At 39.8% G+C, this 18,706-nt stretch overlaps 1 protein-coding gene across 3 annotated transcripts in view; it reads left to right on the top strand.

Moving 5' to 3' along the window:
- The first annotated feature begins 3,282 nt into the window (after window positions 1-3,282).
- Window positions 3,283-18,706, top strand: part of LOC144637653 (ATP synthase mitochondrial F1 complex assembly factor 1-like) — a 120,684-nt gene continuing 105,260 nt past the window's right edge. For 2 of the 3 annotated variants that reach the window (XM_078496713.1, XM_078496715.1), the window contains exons 1-9: window positions 3,283-3,528; window positions 7,466-7,562; window positions 8,650-8,712; window positions 9,779-9,841; window positions 12,154-12,204; window positions 12,833-12,880; window positions 13,830-13,925; window positions 15,337-15,403; window positions 15,493-15,533. In XM_078496713.1, the coding sequence (XP_078352839.1) occupies window positions 3,311-3,528; window positions 7,466-7,562; window positions 8,650-8,712; window positions 9,779-9,841; window positions 12,154-12,204; window positions 12,833-12,880; window positions 13,830-13,925; window positions 15,337-15,403; window positions 15,493-15,533 (744 nt within the window). In that variant the 5' untranslated portion in view covers window positions 3,283-3,310. Of the gene's footprint in view, window positions 3,529-7,465; window positions 7,563-8,649; window positions 8,713-9,778; window positions 9,842-12,153; window positions 12,205-12,832; window positions 12,881-13,829; window positions 13,926-15,336; window positions 15,404-15,492; window positions 15,534-16,594; window positions 16,973-18,706 lie in introns of those variants that run through there. The other variant, XM_078496714.1, reaches the window with a different exon arrangement.

The raw sequence follows: 18,706 nt of genomic DNA, 5'->3' as shown, positions 1-18,706 counted from the left end.
AGAGGTTTAAAATCCTGCTGATGGCCAGAAGAACAAACATGAGGAGCTCTGGAAAATATACCGCGAGCTGCGAAACAAAGTAACGTTAGACGTCAGAAAGGCAAAGTGCAAATATTACACAGAGCTATTTGCTGAGGTAAAAGATTGCAAGTCCTACTGGAGGCTGATAAAGGAATCTGCTTGCTATAAAACATCCTTACCAATTATGGTGATGAAAGGACCTGGCGGAGAAACCGAAACATCAGATCTGGCTATTGCGAACATTTTGAACGAACATTTCGCTACAATAGGAGAGAAACTAGCCAGCGGCCTTCCTCAAGCAGAGCGACGGCACCCCTTAGCAAACCTATCCCGTGTCACACCCACGGTAATGACAATTGATCTAACAACAGATATTCTCAAGAAGGCGCTTTTTAAGTTGAAACCAGACAAAGCAAGTGACCCGGACCACGTTTGCTCCATTCTAAAGTATGCTGGTAATATTAATGTCATCATACCGTCACTGATGTCTGTCTTTACTGCGAGTACTGCATCCAATTCTGTCCCTGCTACTTGGAAATTAGCTAATGTGTCGTCATTGTATAAAAGTGGTGAGGAGACAGACAAGCATAACTATCGTCCGATATCCCTTTTGTCTGTTCCTGGGAGGCTGATGGAGTCATGTGTAGGCTCCATAATCACCACGCATATAACAAATCACGACTTAAGTAGCAGGAATCAGTGGGCATATAGAAAGGGCTACTCGACAGAACTGCTGCTGGTGAAGATGACTGGAGACTGGAGAACAGCGCTAGACAGTAACCTGGTGGTGGGAATAGTGTTTGTGGACTTCCGCAAAGCCTTTGATTCTATATCCCACTCGCTGCTGCTACAAAAACTCTAAGGGCTTGGCATTTCAGGAGACTTTTGGTCTTGAATCAAGGACTAGCTTTCAGAAAGAACTCAGGTCACATTAATTAACGGCAGTCGATCCAGCCTACAGTCAATGAAATTTGGCGTACCCGGCACAAGCCGGATCTGTCCTTGGTCCTCTACTTTTTGCATTGTTCTGCAACGATCGATCTGCCAAATATAACCGATGCTAGTGAAGGAGAGCTACACATGTATGCTGATGACACAACCATCTACGTCGCGGCCACAAGTCAGGACAAGGTAGCCAACGTGCTAATTTACATGTTACGGAAATTATATCGCTGGTGTTGTCAAAATTTGCTGACGTCACACCTGGGAAAAACAGAATATATGCTGCTATAACGAGGATCGTTTACTGGCCCTTTACAAAGCATTAAGCTTGGGGAAAGTAACATTAGGCAAGTCACTTCAGCAAGGTGTCTAGGTGTCCAAATAGACAGTGCGCTCAAATGGAACATTCATGTCAACTATGTAAACGTTTTTCCCAGAAACTGAACTTTTTGAGATCATTGTATTTTTTGCCAATTCCTGCGAGAGTAGACTTTTATTTTAAAGTAATTTTACCGTCTGTAATGTACGGTATGGTAGTAGGCCTGCCCCGATTGTGCTCGTGAAATGCTTCAAAGTTGCTTAGTGGAATGTCAAAAAGTTGCTAAAAAAGTGTTCCAAGGTAAGATTTCTAAACATTTTCATGTAATTTAATTGCAACAGAAATAACATTTTAAGGCCAAATTTTGTCGAATTACAAAAATTCCATTTCCAAAGAACAATCGTAAAGGTACCGATGACGTCATGTTCCTGACGAGCTTATTGGCGAGCTTCTTCGAAAAATATTCGGAATATTTCGTTAATATTCAGAAAGTTAAAAAATGTTCGGAAACGTTCGTATGGCCTTCGAACAACACACGGACAATCTTCGGAAATCGGTCTAGAAATTGCAAAAAGTTGCTCGAAATTGCAGAAAGATAAAAAGTTGCTCAAACGTTGCCGAGCACAATCGGGACAGGCCTATATGGTAGTCTGGGGGTCGTGTGGCTAAACTCATTTCAGTGATCGACTTAGAAAACATCCATGTGCGTGCCGCCAAGTTAATTTTCGACTTAGACTGGTTCACCCCTTCAGAAGATGCGAAGTGAATACCCTTGAGGCAAATGTACATCCGCAGGGTACTTTGTTTTGTCTTCAAATGTGTATCTGGAGGTGCTCCGGTCCAATTACAACATTTGTGGACGGAGCAGAAGACTAATTACAATCTTAGAAGGAAAAATTGCTTGTCAGTACCAAGACCAAAGACTGACTTTCTCAAAAAGTCGATTACTTATGAAGGGGCCACATTATGGGATTCTTTGAATAACGAGGCCCGGCTTAAAGAATCGTTGACAAGTTTCAAGGGTGCTTTGAAAGTACTAGGCATTTAGAGGCTGTGTATTTTTTGTTTGTTTTAGCCTGCGTGGCAACTTCCCCTCCCTCCCCTTTCGACGCCTGCTACGCAGGCCATGTTTGACATGTTTGTTTGGAATGCTTAGTTTTGTAGTCTTTATTTGTTATTTAAGAGTTTAGTAAGCTTCATAAACTAATAGTAATTTGTAAACACGACCACATCAGCTATGCAGCAAAAACAATTATCGTGTATAAATAAAAGCTTTTATTATTATTATTTTATTATTATTATTATGTTCAAAAGAGCCCGGGGGGGGGGGTACTCCCTATAATAGCTTATACGGGGAGGCTCCGCCCGAAAGGGGTACTTTTTTCAGGCTTCAGATATATAAAAGGGTAGGGATTTCACAAGTTTTGGTATGTGAAAGGGTGCGGAAATCTATCATTTAGGTATTTAAAAGGGCCTTTAATTAAAATATTTCGAACAGACACAATTTATGGCTGTATTATTTTAATTTATTAAGCGCTACATGAAAATAACAAGAAAACGTCTTGTTCTAAGTCTATGCCATGCCTTTTAGGTATATGAAAGGGGTACCTTTTTTCAGCAAAAGGTATACGAAAGGGGTACAATTTCTATCAAAATGGTATTTAAAAGGGTAAGGGGTTAGAGATCGGGGCGGAGCCTCCCCGTACAAAACGTTTTTGAGTAGCCCCCCCCCCCCCGGGCAAAAGAGTCACTAAACTTCGATAAAATGTCGTAAGAAAGTCCATTAAAAGGGTCAAACAATTGCTGTCAAATCCCCTGCCTTTGCCCGGCCTTCAGTCCCTAGTTATTAAATTTGTCATGGGCATTCTGACTTAACTAACTGTGCAAAAATCATCTTTTTAAAGATTTTTTTTTTGAAATTCCCTCCTTCTTTTCTCTTCCCAGGCTTCCTTGTCTCAGCCTCGTGCCCAAGCCCGCCCTTGACGGGTTTCGCGACAAGAGGAAGACTGGTTGCGAAAATTTTCCAACATGGCTGCCAGCGTGCGGATTTGTATCAGAAAATTCGCGAAAACAACCTCTTGTATTCAAGGGTTAAGATCCAAAATTTCAACTGAAACAAGATTAAGGTTTCTGTCTTCATCTAGAGTTGTTTTATGTGCAAATGACGGCCTCGAATCGAATCCTTTTTACGAGAAATATGCAGAGAGGATCAAGAAAGTCAGAAAAGAGATCAAGGAGGGCAGACTGTAAGTAGACGTGCGTTGCTTTCATTGCGAAGATTCTATTATAAATTCTCCCTACAGATTTTGATTCAGGTTTTTGGTGTCAGTACTGAGAATTTCGTTGGTTCATCGACATTATGTATCCCAGTATCAGTCAAGCCAAGCCCCCCCCCCCCCCCCCCGCCCGGCAAACACCCGGGCATTTGACTTTTTTTAAAATATCTGATAAAATTCGCCACTATGTGGGCCATTTGCATCGCAAAGCCACAGTGTTTGAATTATGCGTTGCTCTCACAACGCAAAAATATGATTGACTAATGCTTGCGTGGACAGCAAGATATCAATACGTTGTCACACTTGCATGTCATACTGCGAATCGATGAGAGCAGGATCAAAATATCTTGTATGTGCAGCAAGTCTGCCAAAGTACGGAGCAAAAATAATAGAGGAGAATTCAACCAAAAGTAGCTTTTGGGGTTCGAACCCACGACCTCCCGCACAACCAACTGAGCTGGTGTTAGCTCACCAACTGAGCTAACCAGGCGGCAGTTGACTACTCCCCATATTGGACTTTATGGGGCAGGGTACCTTTTTCAGGCTGTAGGTTTTTATTTCACAGGGCTTCTGAAATTTCGCGCGGTCGCGAAGCCGCGAAATTCAGGTATATCCGCGAAATCCCGCGAAATTGACAAAAACATATAAAATACCGCGAAATTCGCTGGAAATTCGACCAAATACATGTCAGTTCAACATATTTGAAACTTATCTGGCTGTTGGAGCTGTTTACTTTGCCATAAACGTGCAAATTTATCTTGAAATTTCGTCAACGCCACGAGTAAACATCGTACCAAACTACCAGGCGTTCTTAGATTGATGTTGCGAAAACGTGGGGACTGGTGGCAAAGAAGACTTTTCGTTGACACTACACGAAGTGAAAGCAAACTGCTGTCTGTAGTAATGCAGGCACACGTTTAATCGTACACGAATGAAGACACAAGAATGTTTTGACTTCACAGATGGATTTAAACCTTTGATCTACAATCCTAGACAAAAGTCCTGGGACACTTAACCACTTGGACGAAAAATTGACCTCCCCCTCCCCACCCCCAATTCAATGTTGGTTTCTATCCATCATACCGTGGGACAATATCTCAACATTGTTTTGGGGGGAAAGGGGGACTCGGAAAATTAAACAATGCGTTCTTAATGCAAAGGGAATGGTCACTGAGCACTATTTCTTTAAGTGTCCCATGGATTTTTGTCTAGGATTGTATTTGTGTGCGAAAAAATCGGGATTGTCTTTGCGTCCGAAAGAAGGTTGCATAGGTTTAAAATGTGTTTGTTCTAGCAGTTATTTGCACAAATGTTTGTGAACAGTTACAGCATGTAACAAGAAAGCTCTGTTTGGAGTTCTTTTCGAGCCACAAAGTGTAGCTGTTGGAATCCGTTCCTTGGGAGAAATTGACTGTTTTTTCTGTTGCTTTCTTTTGTGAGTCTTTGAGCGCCCAAATACAAGCTTTGCGAACTCTTTTCAGTATAACATGGTACACTAATGTCAGGGATCGTTATTGCTTTCCATCTTTATTATTCTTTGCCAAGAAACAGCGCCTAAGTGTTCAAAACCATCATATTTCCTCTCAGAACTGTAAGTACCCTGAACAGTGCTCGACCGGAAACGCAACAGTACTCGCATGATTCTTTGAGCTAAAATATTTAGAACGTGCTCATTTTCATTGGGTTTTCATCTCAGCATATCAAGAATAGTGTATTCAATGCCATGACGTTCGATAGTTGTAACTGGTTCTTCGTTTAATCACTTTTTTAACAGTACTCACTCGTAAACCAAGAGTAGAATAATTAGCATATATTATTTATCTCAACGCTTGTTCACCGAGTACTGTGAGAAATTGAGCAAAACGTTTAGCATCGTTTATGAATACTTCATAAAGGGTTTCTATTTGAATATTCAATCGGTTTAGCTGCGTTTCACGCATATATTTCTGAGCTAGGGCATAAAAAAGCGGAAAACAGTGGCGAGTACTGTTGTGAGAAATGTTAGCGTATCTCATTATCTCATGATTACAACAGAACAGTGGCACTTATCTTCGTGTCAAATTTCAGCTGAACAGACATGTTCAATTATTAACAGCCAAAAGAATGGTTTGGTTTCTTTTCAATGACCAAAAAGAGATTTGCCTGTTTTAGAAGATAAATCGCTGTAGAAACCCTGTCAAGTTTGTTTTGTTGCGATAAAGATATCGTTTTGGGGGCTTTCCGACATAGTCCTCATGTCTGATGAAGGCGATATATTGATCCCTATTGACTCGAATCTGTTCAAAAAGTGATGAGTTAATCGATTTTGTCACAAAACACTGTCCTCTTTATACAAAGATACAGTTAGAGCGACCACAAATCCAAATAAGTCCTGCTTCTCTGGCCTTTTTTTTTAATAATTCACCCACCCCTCCCCCCTTATTTTCTGATGTCACGTGTCACGTCTTTTATGCCGTGGACCTACATTTGCATTAAAACCGTTGATACTTCATTGAAATAATACATGTGCAATCGCATTATAGCCAAAAATAGCGAGTTCAATACCGAGCTCACAAATACAATCCTAGACAAAAGTCCTGGGACACTTAACCACTTGGACGAAAAATTGACCTCCCCCTCCCCACCCCCAATTCAATGTTGGTTTCTATCCATCATACCGTGGGACAATATCTCAACATTGTTTTGGGGGGAAAGGGGGACTCGGAAAATTAAACAATGCGTTCTTAATGCAAAGGGAATGGTCACTGAGCACTATTTCTTTAAGTGTCCCATGGATTTTTGTCTAGGATTGTAGAACAATCTTACCTTGGAAACTGACTGCAAAGCAACACAAGAGAGCCATTTGGAGAAAATAAGTTTATTGCATTACTGTTTTCGGCTCTGAATTGCAGCTGAAAAAGGAGGTTAACCGGCCAAGCATTTCGGTAAAGCTTTATTCGTTTTTCTTACCGCTTGAAACAAGTACAGTTGCCTTCAGAATTGTGTTGGATGAACTTTTGTGTTTTTTTTCTTGCCTTGAATTTGACATTCTTCTAATATTTTTGTCAGGAATGTTTCTTTTTTCTTTCTTGTTTGCTTGTCAACGAAAATTTGCCCCGAAAATTTCCGCGAAAATCCCGCGAAATTGGCCTTTTTGTCCGCGAATTTGTCTCTTCAAATCCCGTGAAATTTCACTTTTTTTCCCGCGAATTATCAGAAGCCCTGATTTCAAGAATAAGAGTATACAAAAGGGTAGGGAAAACTGTCATTAAGGTATTTATAAAAAAATAAAAAAAATAAATGGTGTTTATAGTGGTCATGCACTTAGCTTCATATCTCTACAAGATAGCTAGTTTACAGGCATGCCACTGAAACAGAGGAAACAAATATTTAAATGAAAATAACAAGGTTAAAAATCCTAACTGGCAGGACGCAGACCAGTTGGCTATATACAAAGGGTGGTCGCGGATTTGAACTCGGGACAACCGAGAAACAAATCCAGCTAGTGGCCAGGGCAGGTCTCGAACTAGGGACCTCCGGATTACAACACTGGCGCCCCAAACCACTCGGCCACGCTTGCCTCTATGAATTTAAAAGGGCCTTTCAAAATACTCTGAACAGACCAACTGAATAGTTGATTCAGTTAAGTGGTTATTCAAAGGAAAAATTAAGAAAAAAGATAAACTAATCCTTCCGTGGGTGGGTGTAAGGTATAAGGGGTTACCTCGTCTGTCAAAAATGGACTGAATATGAAAGGCTAAGGGTTTGGTCCTCGGGGCAGAGACTTCCACGTGCAAAAAAAATTTGTGTACCCCCAGAAGTGATATTTATTCCTTTCTTTCTAGTTGCTTTTTTTTTGTTTATTCAAGACATTTTTCAGCACCATACTTTATCTTACCTTTGTTATTGCATTATAAATTATTTGCAGAGAAGAGAAGAGTGTGGAGGAAAAGTTCTGTATAGATGCTACAGTAAGGAGAGAAGCTGAAAGATTTAAGAAGAAACTCTGGCAAAAGGCAGTTGATGTGAGCTTTAAAATGCTTGACAGTATTTTTTTTATTTAACATTAAATGACTAGTTGCCAAGTATGGCTAATGTTGCATAGTCTTTTACTAGTTCTTCTCGTCACATGATAAGGCACACAGCAATTTAGGTTCGATCATCTTAAGTAAGTGGACAAGACCTGAGGCATCCTTTGATCTCATGAGATATGAAATTTAAGTTATACCCTTGGATAAGGATGTTGTCCAGAAAATTCAACATCTTCAATCATTGCTGGCCAAAAGTGGTATTGTAGTGCTCGAAACAATATCCATACTCTTCCCTATAAAGGGAATTTTCACTTAAGTCTCTCCACCCCTCTGAAAATTCCAGCTTAGCATCATATGCTTCCCCTAAGGTGGCTCAATATAGTAATCTGCGAGCCATTGCATGTAGACTTACTTAATTAACAAATATTTTTTGTATAACACAATCTACAATCAAGTATCTGTAGCTTTTATTTATTTGAGGAGGACTCTTTCAGTACCTTAATCTCGTTGCTGTGGCAACTAGCGATAGAGATGCTAAGCCTGTTTTTGACGCAAGCTTTCTTCAAGGCGGTTTTTCTAGCTTTCTACATGGTGAATTTTCCCTCTTTTTAGTATAACAAAGTAAACATCTAAAGAGCTTCTGCTGACAAAACCATAAGAAAATTTTCAGCACTGGCTTTGCAATTTTTGTTTTTTATGCCCACTGCATTAATGGAGGTATAAATTTGATGATTTTTTCATATGGGTGAAAAACTGAAAAATCCCACCCATGTGCCAATTTTCAAAAAGAATTCAATGTTGGAGCGTGCCCAATATACCTCTTTAGATCACTCCAAAACGCTTTAACAGTTTTCGTCACAAGCTTGCACTAGCAGCGCGCACGGTTATGAAACTATATGTAACCACCTTAAAAGTTTTTGATACCCCCTTCACCATTAGCATTTCTAATGACCTTCTGTGAGGTAATGTAGTGACACTGCCAGGGCTCAAAACAGGACTGCTAACCTTGTTATTAATTAATATTTCTCTAACCCTGACACATTTCATTTTTCATATCTTCATAAATAATTTGTCTTTTCAGAAATCACTTCTTGGAAGCAATCCTTTGTCGTCCAGTGGAGAAGCTTCTACATATGGGCACAAGGTGCGGAAATTGTTTTGATATTTTTTTAGTTGTTTTAAAAAAATTATAAGCAACCCTCCAAGTTAAGAGCATTTTAGTCCCCATGGCGACTAAAATTTTGTAGCTGGTGACTAAATTGTAACCAAAGTCCTGGCGACTAAAATTGAGAAAAAGGATTGAAAGCGTGAGCTTAATTTAGCGACTAAAATTTTTCACTGGCGACCAAACCTGAGCAGTTGGTGGCCAATAAGGAAAAAAATAAACTTGGAGGGTTGATAAGGCTTAATATCATTGCAAAATGAACAGAATATATGAACTGGATTTATAAGATGCTAACTGGTTATCACTGAACTCAACCAAATTCTTGTCTGAGTGACTCAAAATACCCAAATTAAAAATGGCATTTTAAGAAGTTAAAATTTAAATAATTCCCTGCCAGGGGACCATGCCTTCAGATTCCCCTAGAGGAATGTGATTCAGCACTCATTTTTTGGGGAAATGGTCACCATTTTTTTTTCTGAATCCATACCTGGGGGGAGAAGGGGGACAGGGGGGTCTGAACCTCCCGCCTACCGTACCTTTTACTCCCGCTTTCCGTACCTTTTACTTCCGCCTCCCGCCCCTTTCCGTAGCTATTCTTTCCTATTTGTTCCATGTCTATTGCGAAATATAATGAAATGTTACGAAATTTCACTCGTGTTCTCACGGTTCCCGCCACCTTAAGAATCCTGCTTCCCGCCCTCTTTCCTCCCACTTCCTACCCCTTTTCTTCCGGGCTCCCGCCCCCGTCCCCCTCCACATACCTGGAACTTGTACAGTGTCTGCAACATTTAATTTACATTTTTCAATTTTCTTTGTCAGTGATAAAACTTTTTTTGTATTTTTGCTGCAAAATAATAAAGCAACACAAGTTCCAAGTTAAAAAAAAAAGTTTAAAAAAATGTTAAAAAAAGAAGCACAAGTTTGTGTTAGGGGACAAATAACTAATTTTAATAATTTACTAATGAGTTTGAAAACATAATTTCCACAATCTTAATGCTGTTATTGATTTAAAAATAATTGGTGACAATTTCCTTTCATTTGGTAGACACTAAGCTCCATGATGCATCTGGATAAAATTATGGACAAAAATGCAGAAGAAATTGGGCAGGTTAGTATTGAAAACATTGCTGATTTGATGGATTGTTCCATAGTTTAATCCATTTTTATCCCACCGTAGTTAAAGAGGGAATGTCACAGACTGCGCATCTTGAATAAATTATTCATTGTTGTTTGTAACCTGGCATATTTTCGTCAGTGCTAACCATCCTTTTTTTTTTTTAGGAGCAGGAAGACCTTGCATATACCGTAATTTATATTCCTGTTATTCCTTGAGTATTACCTTACGAGTACTGACAAAGTGCACGTTTCTGGTGATAAATTATTTTTCAAACATAGAAACTGATCTGTATTCATTTTAAAGAAAGGAATTTATTACTACATTCAAAAAAGAGAAAATAATTGATAGGTCACTGCACTTGTTTACAAGAAAACAACAATCTTTCACCCACGACAAAAGTTGCAAGGTAGAAAAAAGCTGCCATTTTGTTTCTGTGCTTGCACTTATCATATGTAACATTCTGATTAGTAAAGAAGTGCAATGCAAAGTGCAATACAATAATGGAGAAATGACCTCAAAAAAAATTATTTTGTATTCAGAAAAATGTCTTTAAATGTGACATAGCTAATCATTTGCTAAAATGACAAGTGTTACAACATGCTGTGACAGTTGCTCAGGTAACAAACACTTTAAAATGTGTAGTCCCATAAATTATCCATACCTCCCCCATGGAAGGGACTTTTCCTAAGACCTCCACCCCCTCTGGAAATTCCAATTAAGCTTCATACATTTCCTTAAAATTTTTGGCCTTTGAAACCCCTCCCACTGCCAGGAATTTCCAATCCCTTCTGTGGGGGGAGTATGCACATTTTCTGGAACCACACAATATGACATAGTAACAGGTCCATAACAGGTTATTCTAAGCATGCTGTCAGGTTGACCCAAGAAAGCACTCATTTATTCACCTGGGTGGAGAGAGACACTGATAGAGTCAAGTAACTTGCCCAAGAACACAACACAGTGACCCTGGCCATGGTTTAAACCTGAACCGCTCCATCAGGAGTCACCTCATTCAACAAAAGCTACAAGTACAGTTGAACCTCTCTAATACGGACACCGAAGGGACAGAGAAAAGTGTCCTTATTAGAGAGGTTAGAGAGGTGTCCTAATTAGAGAGGTCACCACTATTAAATAGATTTAGCCAAGCCTAAAAGCGGAGCTCCCAATTTACTGACCAATAATAAAAAAATATAGCACTTGAGCCCGCGATCCAATGTAAACCATAATTTGGGCAACAGTAAACTTCAAAAAAACATTCGAACTCGATGAGTTCTATATGTGAGCCCGTGATATGGTCATGTGATACTGGTCAGCGGATACCTTGTTTTGACAGCTGTCAATTGACCATGACATGGATGGCCAATATCAAAGATGTAAGCTGGCGTCAACCATAACCTTAAACCGATTTCTGGAGTATGGCCGCCATGTTGGGGCAACTTCGTCGTCGTCGTCGCACGCGCCTGCGAGCCATGCCGCTAGCCATGATGACCATGAAAAACCAAAAGCATGGGCCTGTTAATTTTCTATGGGTATGGGGCTCTGCTCTGCGCTATGATGTCACTTTTTACTTCATGGACAGCTTAAAGTATTTAATATCTCGAAATGTTCTGTAAGCAATGCTGCAGGTAAAACATCAAGACTATAAAGCACAAATCTGAAAACGTCTAAGACGAATAGAGCATTACCTTTTGTTTTTGTAACCACAAACAGGAAAATGCATCACAAACACAAAATATCATCACCTGAATCACCGTAGTGCCGTAATAAAGAGGTTAAGTTTATATGAATTTCTTCCCTTGGGCCGAGGATTAGTGTCCTTGTCCGTATTAAGGTAAAGGTAAAGTCTGTCTCCGAGCCATGAGGCTCATACAGCCAGAGCTTATCCCGGTTTCCGTAGCATTAAGCAACTAGGAGTAGTGCTACTCCCCCCTTGATGCGATGCTAGTCCATCGCAGGGTTACCCCCCAGCAGTAAATTCGCCGGTACCCATTTATACACCTGGGTGGAGAGAGCTAGCAGGCACTGTGAGAGTAAAGTGTCTTGCCCAAGAACACACCGCAGCGCCCTGGCCAGGCCTCGAACCCGGGCAGTTCGACTCGGAGTCGAGCGCGCTAACCATTAGGCCACCGCACCTCCCACTGTCCTTGTCCGTATTACAGAGGGTATATGATAATTTTGTTGGGACGTCGGAGATTGTCCGTATTAGAGAGGTGGCCATATTAGAGAGGTGTCTGTACAGAGAGGTTTGACTGTATCTAATTTTATCACTGATACTTAATTGCTTGATTTGTTTTGCTTTTTAGATCTGGCGAGAATTTCACAAAGACAAGGACTGCATCAGTGCTGTCATCCCAGTATGTAGCTGCAGTATATAATATGTAAATCTGACCTTCAATCAAATTAAACATTTGCCTTTATTACATACAAAGTTACTTTAATTAACAAAGGGGTCGGTATCTGTAGGTGTCTGTAACTTTGTGTTGCCTCTTGTAGTTAGAGACGTTAGACAATTAAATGAATTATAAGAAAATAGAAAATGGAACTGAAAATGTGACTTAAACCTTACTAGACCAGTAAAAATTATCTTCTTCAGTTCAAAGACTATGGATGCAGTGGAGCCCTGGGATGCTTACCATTTTTAAAACATTTCGGAAATTTTGGTTGAAAAGCCAATGGAACAGTATTTTTTCGGAAAGTGCGTTCGCAAATTGTTGGTATGAGCCGTCAGAAATTGTGTCTATTTATTCATTTCCTTTTATTTCCAGACTCCCATCAAGAGAAAACTATAATCATAAACAAAATTATCAATGCGGTGGTTTTGCTTTTTAATTAAAGTGAAATTGTTCAGTAATTTATACACCTAGCGCGTGGGACATTTATTGACGTGATGGTTGGAAAGCCGGTATTTTAAAACTTATTTGTGATGTTCCAGAGTTCTGAACATCAAAACAAGGTTAACCCTGAATTGTGTTTGGTTTATAGAGTAACATGTATGACAGAATGGAAGAGAGATTTCTGAGGTACCCTCTGGTAGGTACAAACCTAGGAAATGAGCTTCTTATCTGGTCTGTTGATTGAATAGACGTTTTCACAGTTTTTGACGCCATGTTGGTGGCATTTTTGTTGCATTGAAAATCCCCCCCCCCCCCCCACCCCCACCAAAATGGTTCTAGAAACCGTAAAAAAGGTGTATTTGCAGTTCTACTTAGATTGTATATAGCAACATTTAGAGAAGACTCTAGAAATGTATTAATTGAATTTTTCTTTAATTAGCTGCATTTTGCCTTTTTAAGCGATGACGTCAGGAAATCGCTTAATATTGTCATCGCACGACCGACCCGATATTTTTGTCCGCTCGCTTTTTGTCTGTTTCGGTCGAACAGAAATCAACTTTAACTTGATAACAAGAAATCGCCGCGTAGAACACAAAAGCAAAATACTCCCGTGCAGTTAGAATGGAACACTACAATGTATAAACGAAAGAGACTAATTACATATGATGGGATCTATTAGAATTAGTAGACAGAAATTTCTAACTCTCATAATAATAAGGGCCGCGGTGGGCAAGAGACCATTTGACCTTTCTCGCAGCTTAAAAGCTAGCTCCCGCGTATCGTATGTCGTTTATCGGAAGTCACACACTACAATATAACGCAATCTACTGTTGTTCAATTGAGCAAATCTACGAAGAAAATGTATTATTAATTTTGCATCCTTGGCCTGTGAATTTATAACTACTGTTAATTCTGTATTTATTTGAATTCCATCATATCCTAACTATGCTATTTAGACAATCACCAACATTGCTTCTTAGGTTTAAAAATGTACACTGCAATTGGATAACAGTCTTTATCACGCCCTCAATTATGTTAGACCCTTTGTGAAACGTCATCGCTTCTGCATGCACTGCATGCCGTTTATTTTTAAATGCCTGACTAATTTGTTTTTAAGTTCATCTACCCTCTTCTTTATTTTTCAGTTCCTCTACCCTCTCCCAAGAGAACAGGGATATGAATTCATGTATGCTGAATTTAAAGATCACAAATGCTACTTCACATCTCTTCTTCATTATCAAGTAAGAATGATCAATCTGACTTGGTTCAATTGTATTTTCGTGCTTTCTTTGCTTATGCATGTGTGCACTAAACATTACCAGAATGAAAACTAATGACGCCAAATTAAGTGCGAGCACGCAATATACAAGCAGAAAAATAATCGTTTCTGTGTAAAGACTCTCCTGTCTCTCTGCGCATTCTTGCAGCGCATAATTTCCCGCGTCAAGCGCGCTACCCTCCCTGTTTTATCTCGCCCTCACCCAATCCAAACATAATAATCCCAGGGAGCTTTTATTTGGGTAACTTCTATCTCATATATTTTCATATATTTTAAAAAGGTTTGATGTAATTTTTTGCGAAGAATCTTTTGTAAACGTTAAATTAACATTAAACTGAGTACTGCCTCTACTCTCCTGAATCGTGCTTCTAACCTCCCAAGTACCCCTGAGGGAAAAGCGAAAGAATTAAGTCACGTCACTGATGCTCTGAAATCGAACAGCTACCCACAATCGGTCATATCTAACATTCTGAAGAAGAAACCACCTCTGGCAATCACACCATCTCCAGAAGAATTGGTAGGAATGTTTTTCGGATGGGCTGATCCTTCAGACTCACATTGTGGCCTTGCGGTTTTACCTTACATCAAAGGCCTAACTGAACCTCTCTCGAGACTTCTAAGAAACAATGGAATCCAAACTATTAGCAGACCCCTTAAGACATTACAACAAGAGTTTGTTTCCCCGAAAGCAAGACCTCCGGCGGAACTACAAACAAATGTCGTCTATAAGATACCATGCGCCGACTGCCCGTGGAGTTACATCGGCGAGACGGAAGATGTTTAAAAACAAGAAAAAAAGAACATATTAGAAACACAAAAACCTTTAAAAAAGGTTCCAACATCGCCTCACATGCCTGGTTGAACGACCATTCCATCGATTTTGACAGTGCACGTGTGATTGATAAAGGAAATTTTCGCGTTAGAAAAACTTTGGAATCCTGGCACACAGCAATTACGAACCATGCTGACAATAATGCGAAACAATTACCAAGACAATATTCAATTTTATTTTGAACCTTTCATTAGCATTTTTACCCGCACACAAACATTTTTATTGTTTTTATTATAATTTTGCTTTTTCACACTTTTTATAGTATATATTTTAACGTTCGCGCTTTTTATTCATTACTTGTCAAAGACTACAGACTGGTAGTCGAAAGCTCGTTTTCATCATATTTTTAACCAGAGATCGCTTTTTAATATTTTACTATTAAACAGATATTTTATATGTAGTAGTTAGCTGATTTATGATTTTAAATAAGCTTTTCCTTCGTTCCTTCCTCTTCGAAAGGCATTAAACATAAATACGTACCCCTGAGGTTTTTAAATAGTCCTTTAACGGTAATAGATTTGATGTGGTTTCATTTCAACAGACACGAGGCGAAGATGCCCCCTGGTCGTTGGCAATGAAACATTTTACAGATCTAAGAGACAGTAAAGGTTAAATAGCTGTTCATTTATTTTTTGTATAAAATCCTTTAGAATAATTTTGTTAATGTATTAACCGCACCTTCAACTTTATTTTTCAGGAATAGTTCTGATGGTTGGAGAAGTGGACACAAATGAAATGGTTAGTGAATTATGTCTCTATTTTAATGCAAAAAATACAAAAAAAATGAACTGGAAAGAAATCTCAAAATAATAATTCATTAAGGTAGAAAAACACCAAAGATGTAATAATCCCGGCGTATCCACTCGCACGTTCGATAATCGAACCCAATTGAACACCAATCGTTCGATTGGGTTCGGTAATCGAACATAATCGAACTCACAATAAAATTTGGTCAATCGAACAAAATCGAACGTTCGATTACCGAACAGTCGACAATCGTACTCAATCGAACGTTCGATTACCGAGCTCCTGTTTGTTAATATTGCGGACATTTCGTAAGGTGCACCGTCCCCCTGCCGGATTAGTCCTGCGTGTTTTACTTATCGAGAGACGGATTCCTAACAAAATCGAATCGGATTGAGTTCGATTGTGTTCGATTGATAAACTAAAAAGTAACAAGGATGGTTAAAATTGTGGAAGATCAAGACAACCTCGTTTCCAGGGTCTCTCTCTCCCCGCCCCCTAGAGCGGGGCCATTTTACTAGGTTGATTACCCGAAAAATGCGCACCTCAAAATCGCGAAATTTACGTGTCGCGAAAATTTCATGTAATTAGGTAGCTCGTTTTTTCGCCATATGTAAGGCCAGCTAGGTTCAGACGCATGACTTCTCATGATAAATTCGTATTTAGACAGACCCAAATTAACAAAAGTACACATGTTGATTCAGACGTGAATGTGTGATGGAAGACACTCTCCGCGACACATGCTTTTTGAGTTCAACTGCTTGCAAATACATTAGAATCGGCACATGAAAAGTTCGGCATCTGAACCAAAGCCGTTCCAAAGTCGAAATTCCCGGCCAAGCCAGGCGGGAAGAGCGGCTCAGCCGTTCCAAATTGAAATAGCCGTTCTTAATTGATTTAGACGCCGAACTTTTTATGCTCTTAATTTTAGGTTCGGCGCATGAAAAGTTCGGCGTCGACTGAGCCGGGCCTAAACCGTTCCTCGAACGTTTTTCTCTTTGTGAATGTGTTTTCTTTATTGCTTTAGTGTGATTTTAATTCTACCTTCTTTACAGAGCGTGTTGGATGCACAGTGGTTGGCTTATCAAGTCCAGATGTACTATGCTTCAGAAGGCGATCGCAGAGAGGAGATCCTGAAAACCTTTAATATATTCCCGGAGAAATTCGATCACATGACAGTGGTGAAAGAACTAAACGCTGAAATAGAAAGCGGTGTTATGACAGCATCAGTTAAAGAAAAAGATTAAACATTTGTACATTCCAGAACTTGATGAGGAGAGACCGAACATAAATTTTGAACCATTAGCCCACGTTGCGAGAGTTTTCCCGAATTTTGGCCGCGCGAAAATTGACCAAACGTTTTGTTCAATTTTAAGCCCATAAGAAACTTGCAATGGACGTTTTGCCACAATAAATTCGAAGCTTTATTTATGCAGACTTTTAGTTCTTTCTCTTGTTGAATTAATATTTCCAAATCCTTGAGAAATTAACTTTAACTTCTTATTATATAGAAAAGTACTTTTGCCCACTTTGATTGTTCAATCTGCGGTCCACAACTTACGGATCCGGTACAGAATTCAAGTTGAACAAGTGGGGCACACAAAGTTACTTAAAGCAGAACAGCTCAGGGGCGTAGCTAGCCTATATACCCGTAGGCCCGGGCCTACAAATTTTTCAGCCTACTCGCACTTTTAAAACTTACAATAGAAAAAATTCAAGCTGATGCACTTTCAAGATAAAATAAAAAGCAAATTTAACATATCTTAGCATTATATATCTCGCAAGTCTCCTCTCCTGATCAGATCAAAGCTCGTCTAGCAAGTGTAAACTGTGGAGCCAGGTGACAGGGAAACGCACAAAGGCATTACCTGTTAACGAAAAGTTCGTTTATTTAAGAAAGAGCGAAAATTGGTGCAATTTCTTGGGGTCTGTCCATTTCATGAGTTCGAGTTCGAGTTAGAATTTCGAGTTCGAGTTAAAATATCGAGTTCGAGTTGCTTGCGGTTAGCTTCACTCTGGTTTGCTTGCGGTTAGTTCCACTCCGGTTTGCTTGCGGTTAGTTCCACTCCTATTTGCTTGCGGTTAGCTTTCATTTGGTGATAAGGGCGACACTGTGCGTGACCAACTGGGAAAATGTTACCCCATAACTCGAACTCGAAATTTCTAACTCGAACTCGAAATGTCTAACTCGAACTCATAAATTCGATACACTCAATTTCTTGTGATGAAATGTTTGAATTTAGAAGCTGTTTTGATCTCAAAACCTTCCCCCAGTGGACCTCCCCCCTCCCTCTAACCCGTTAAAAAGCGGTTGGCCAGGCCTACAACTCTTCAAAAAGCTGGCTACGCCCTGGAACTGATTTACTGTACATTTTTTTATCATTTTATCGGAGACGCTCACTAAATAAGACTGTTATAAAATGAAACAACTACCAATCAGACTGATCCCAGCAACGAGTAGAGAGGAGGGATACTATTAATACTCCAAACTCTATCGTGAGCAGATTAGGAAACAGACCAAACTGAATACAGAAGAATCCCGATATCCCTAACCCTTGATTTCTCTCAGCTCACGCTAACTCGAATTACAGTCAACTCTCATTAAAGCGGACACGCTCGGGGCGTCGTTTAGTGTCCGTTATAGCGAAAGTCCGTAATAGCGGGAGTAATTTCCAGTCAAACCTTATTCGCCGGGGATCTGGATTTTGTCCGTAATAGCGAGTGTCCGCAATAGCGGGTTGTCCGCAAGGCGACAGTTGACTGTAGTAGGGCTTTCTTCCGTACTTAATAAAATAGTGTGTTTTTTGATCGTGGGCCGTTACAAGTCGGATGACGGCTCTTCCGTACCCAGACTTCCACCGTTGCATAGCACACCAACAACACCGGACACTACCCGCTTGGAATGAGGTAAAGTTTATTGATCGTGACCCACACTGGTACAAACGCAGGGTCAGACTTCACCGTAATAATATCAACAGGGATAGTGGAATCGAAATTCCTGAAGCATGGATGCCCACGATCAAAAAACACAACAACAGGAGAACTTTACGACAGCGGACCGCCGAAGGAACAACAGTACACCGGAACAGCAAGAAACGAAATGCACCAATCACAGCTGTTGAAAACCAACCAATCACAGTGCAGCAGCGTGATTTACCGCATACCGT

Source organism: Oculina patagonica, chromosome 14 (genome assembly GCF_052425735.1).
Source record: "Oculina patagonica isolate OP01 chromosome 14, crgOcupat, whole genome shotgun sequence".
In the NCBI taxonomy this organism is placed as follows: domain Eukaryota; kingdom Metazoa; phylum Cnidaria; class Anthozoa; order Scleractinia; family Oculinidae; genus Oculina; species Oculina patagonica.
This window is presented reverse-complemented; position numbering and strand designations above follow the sequence as displayed.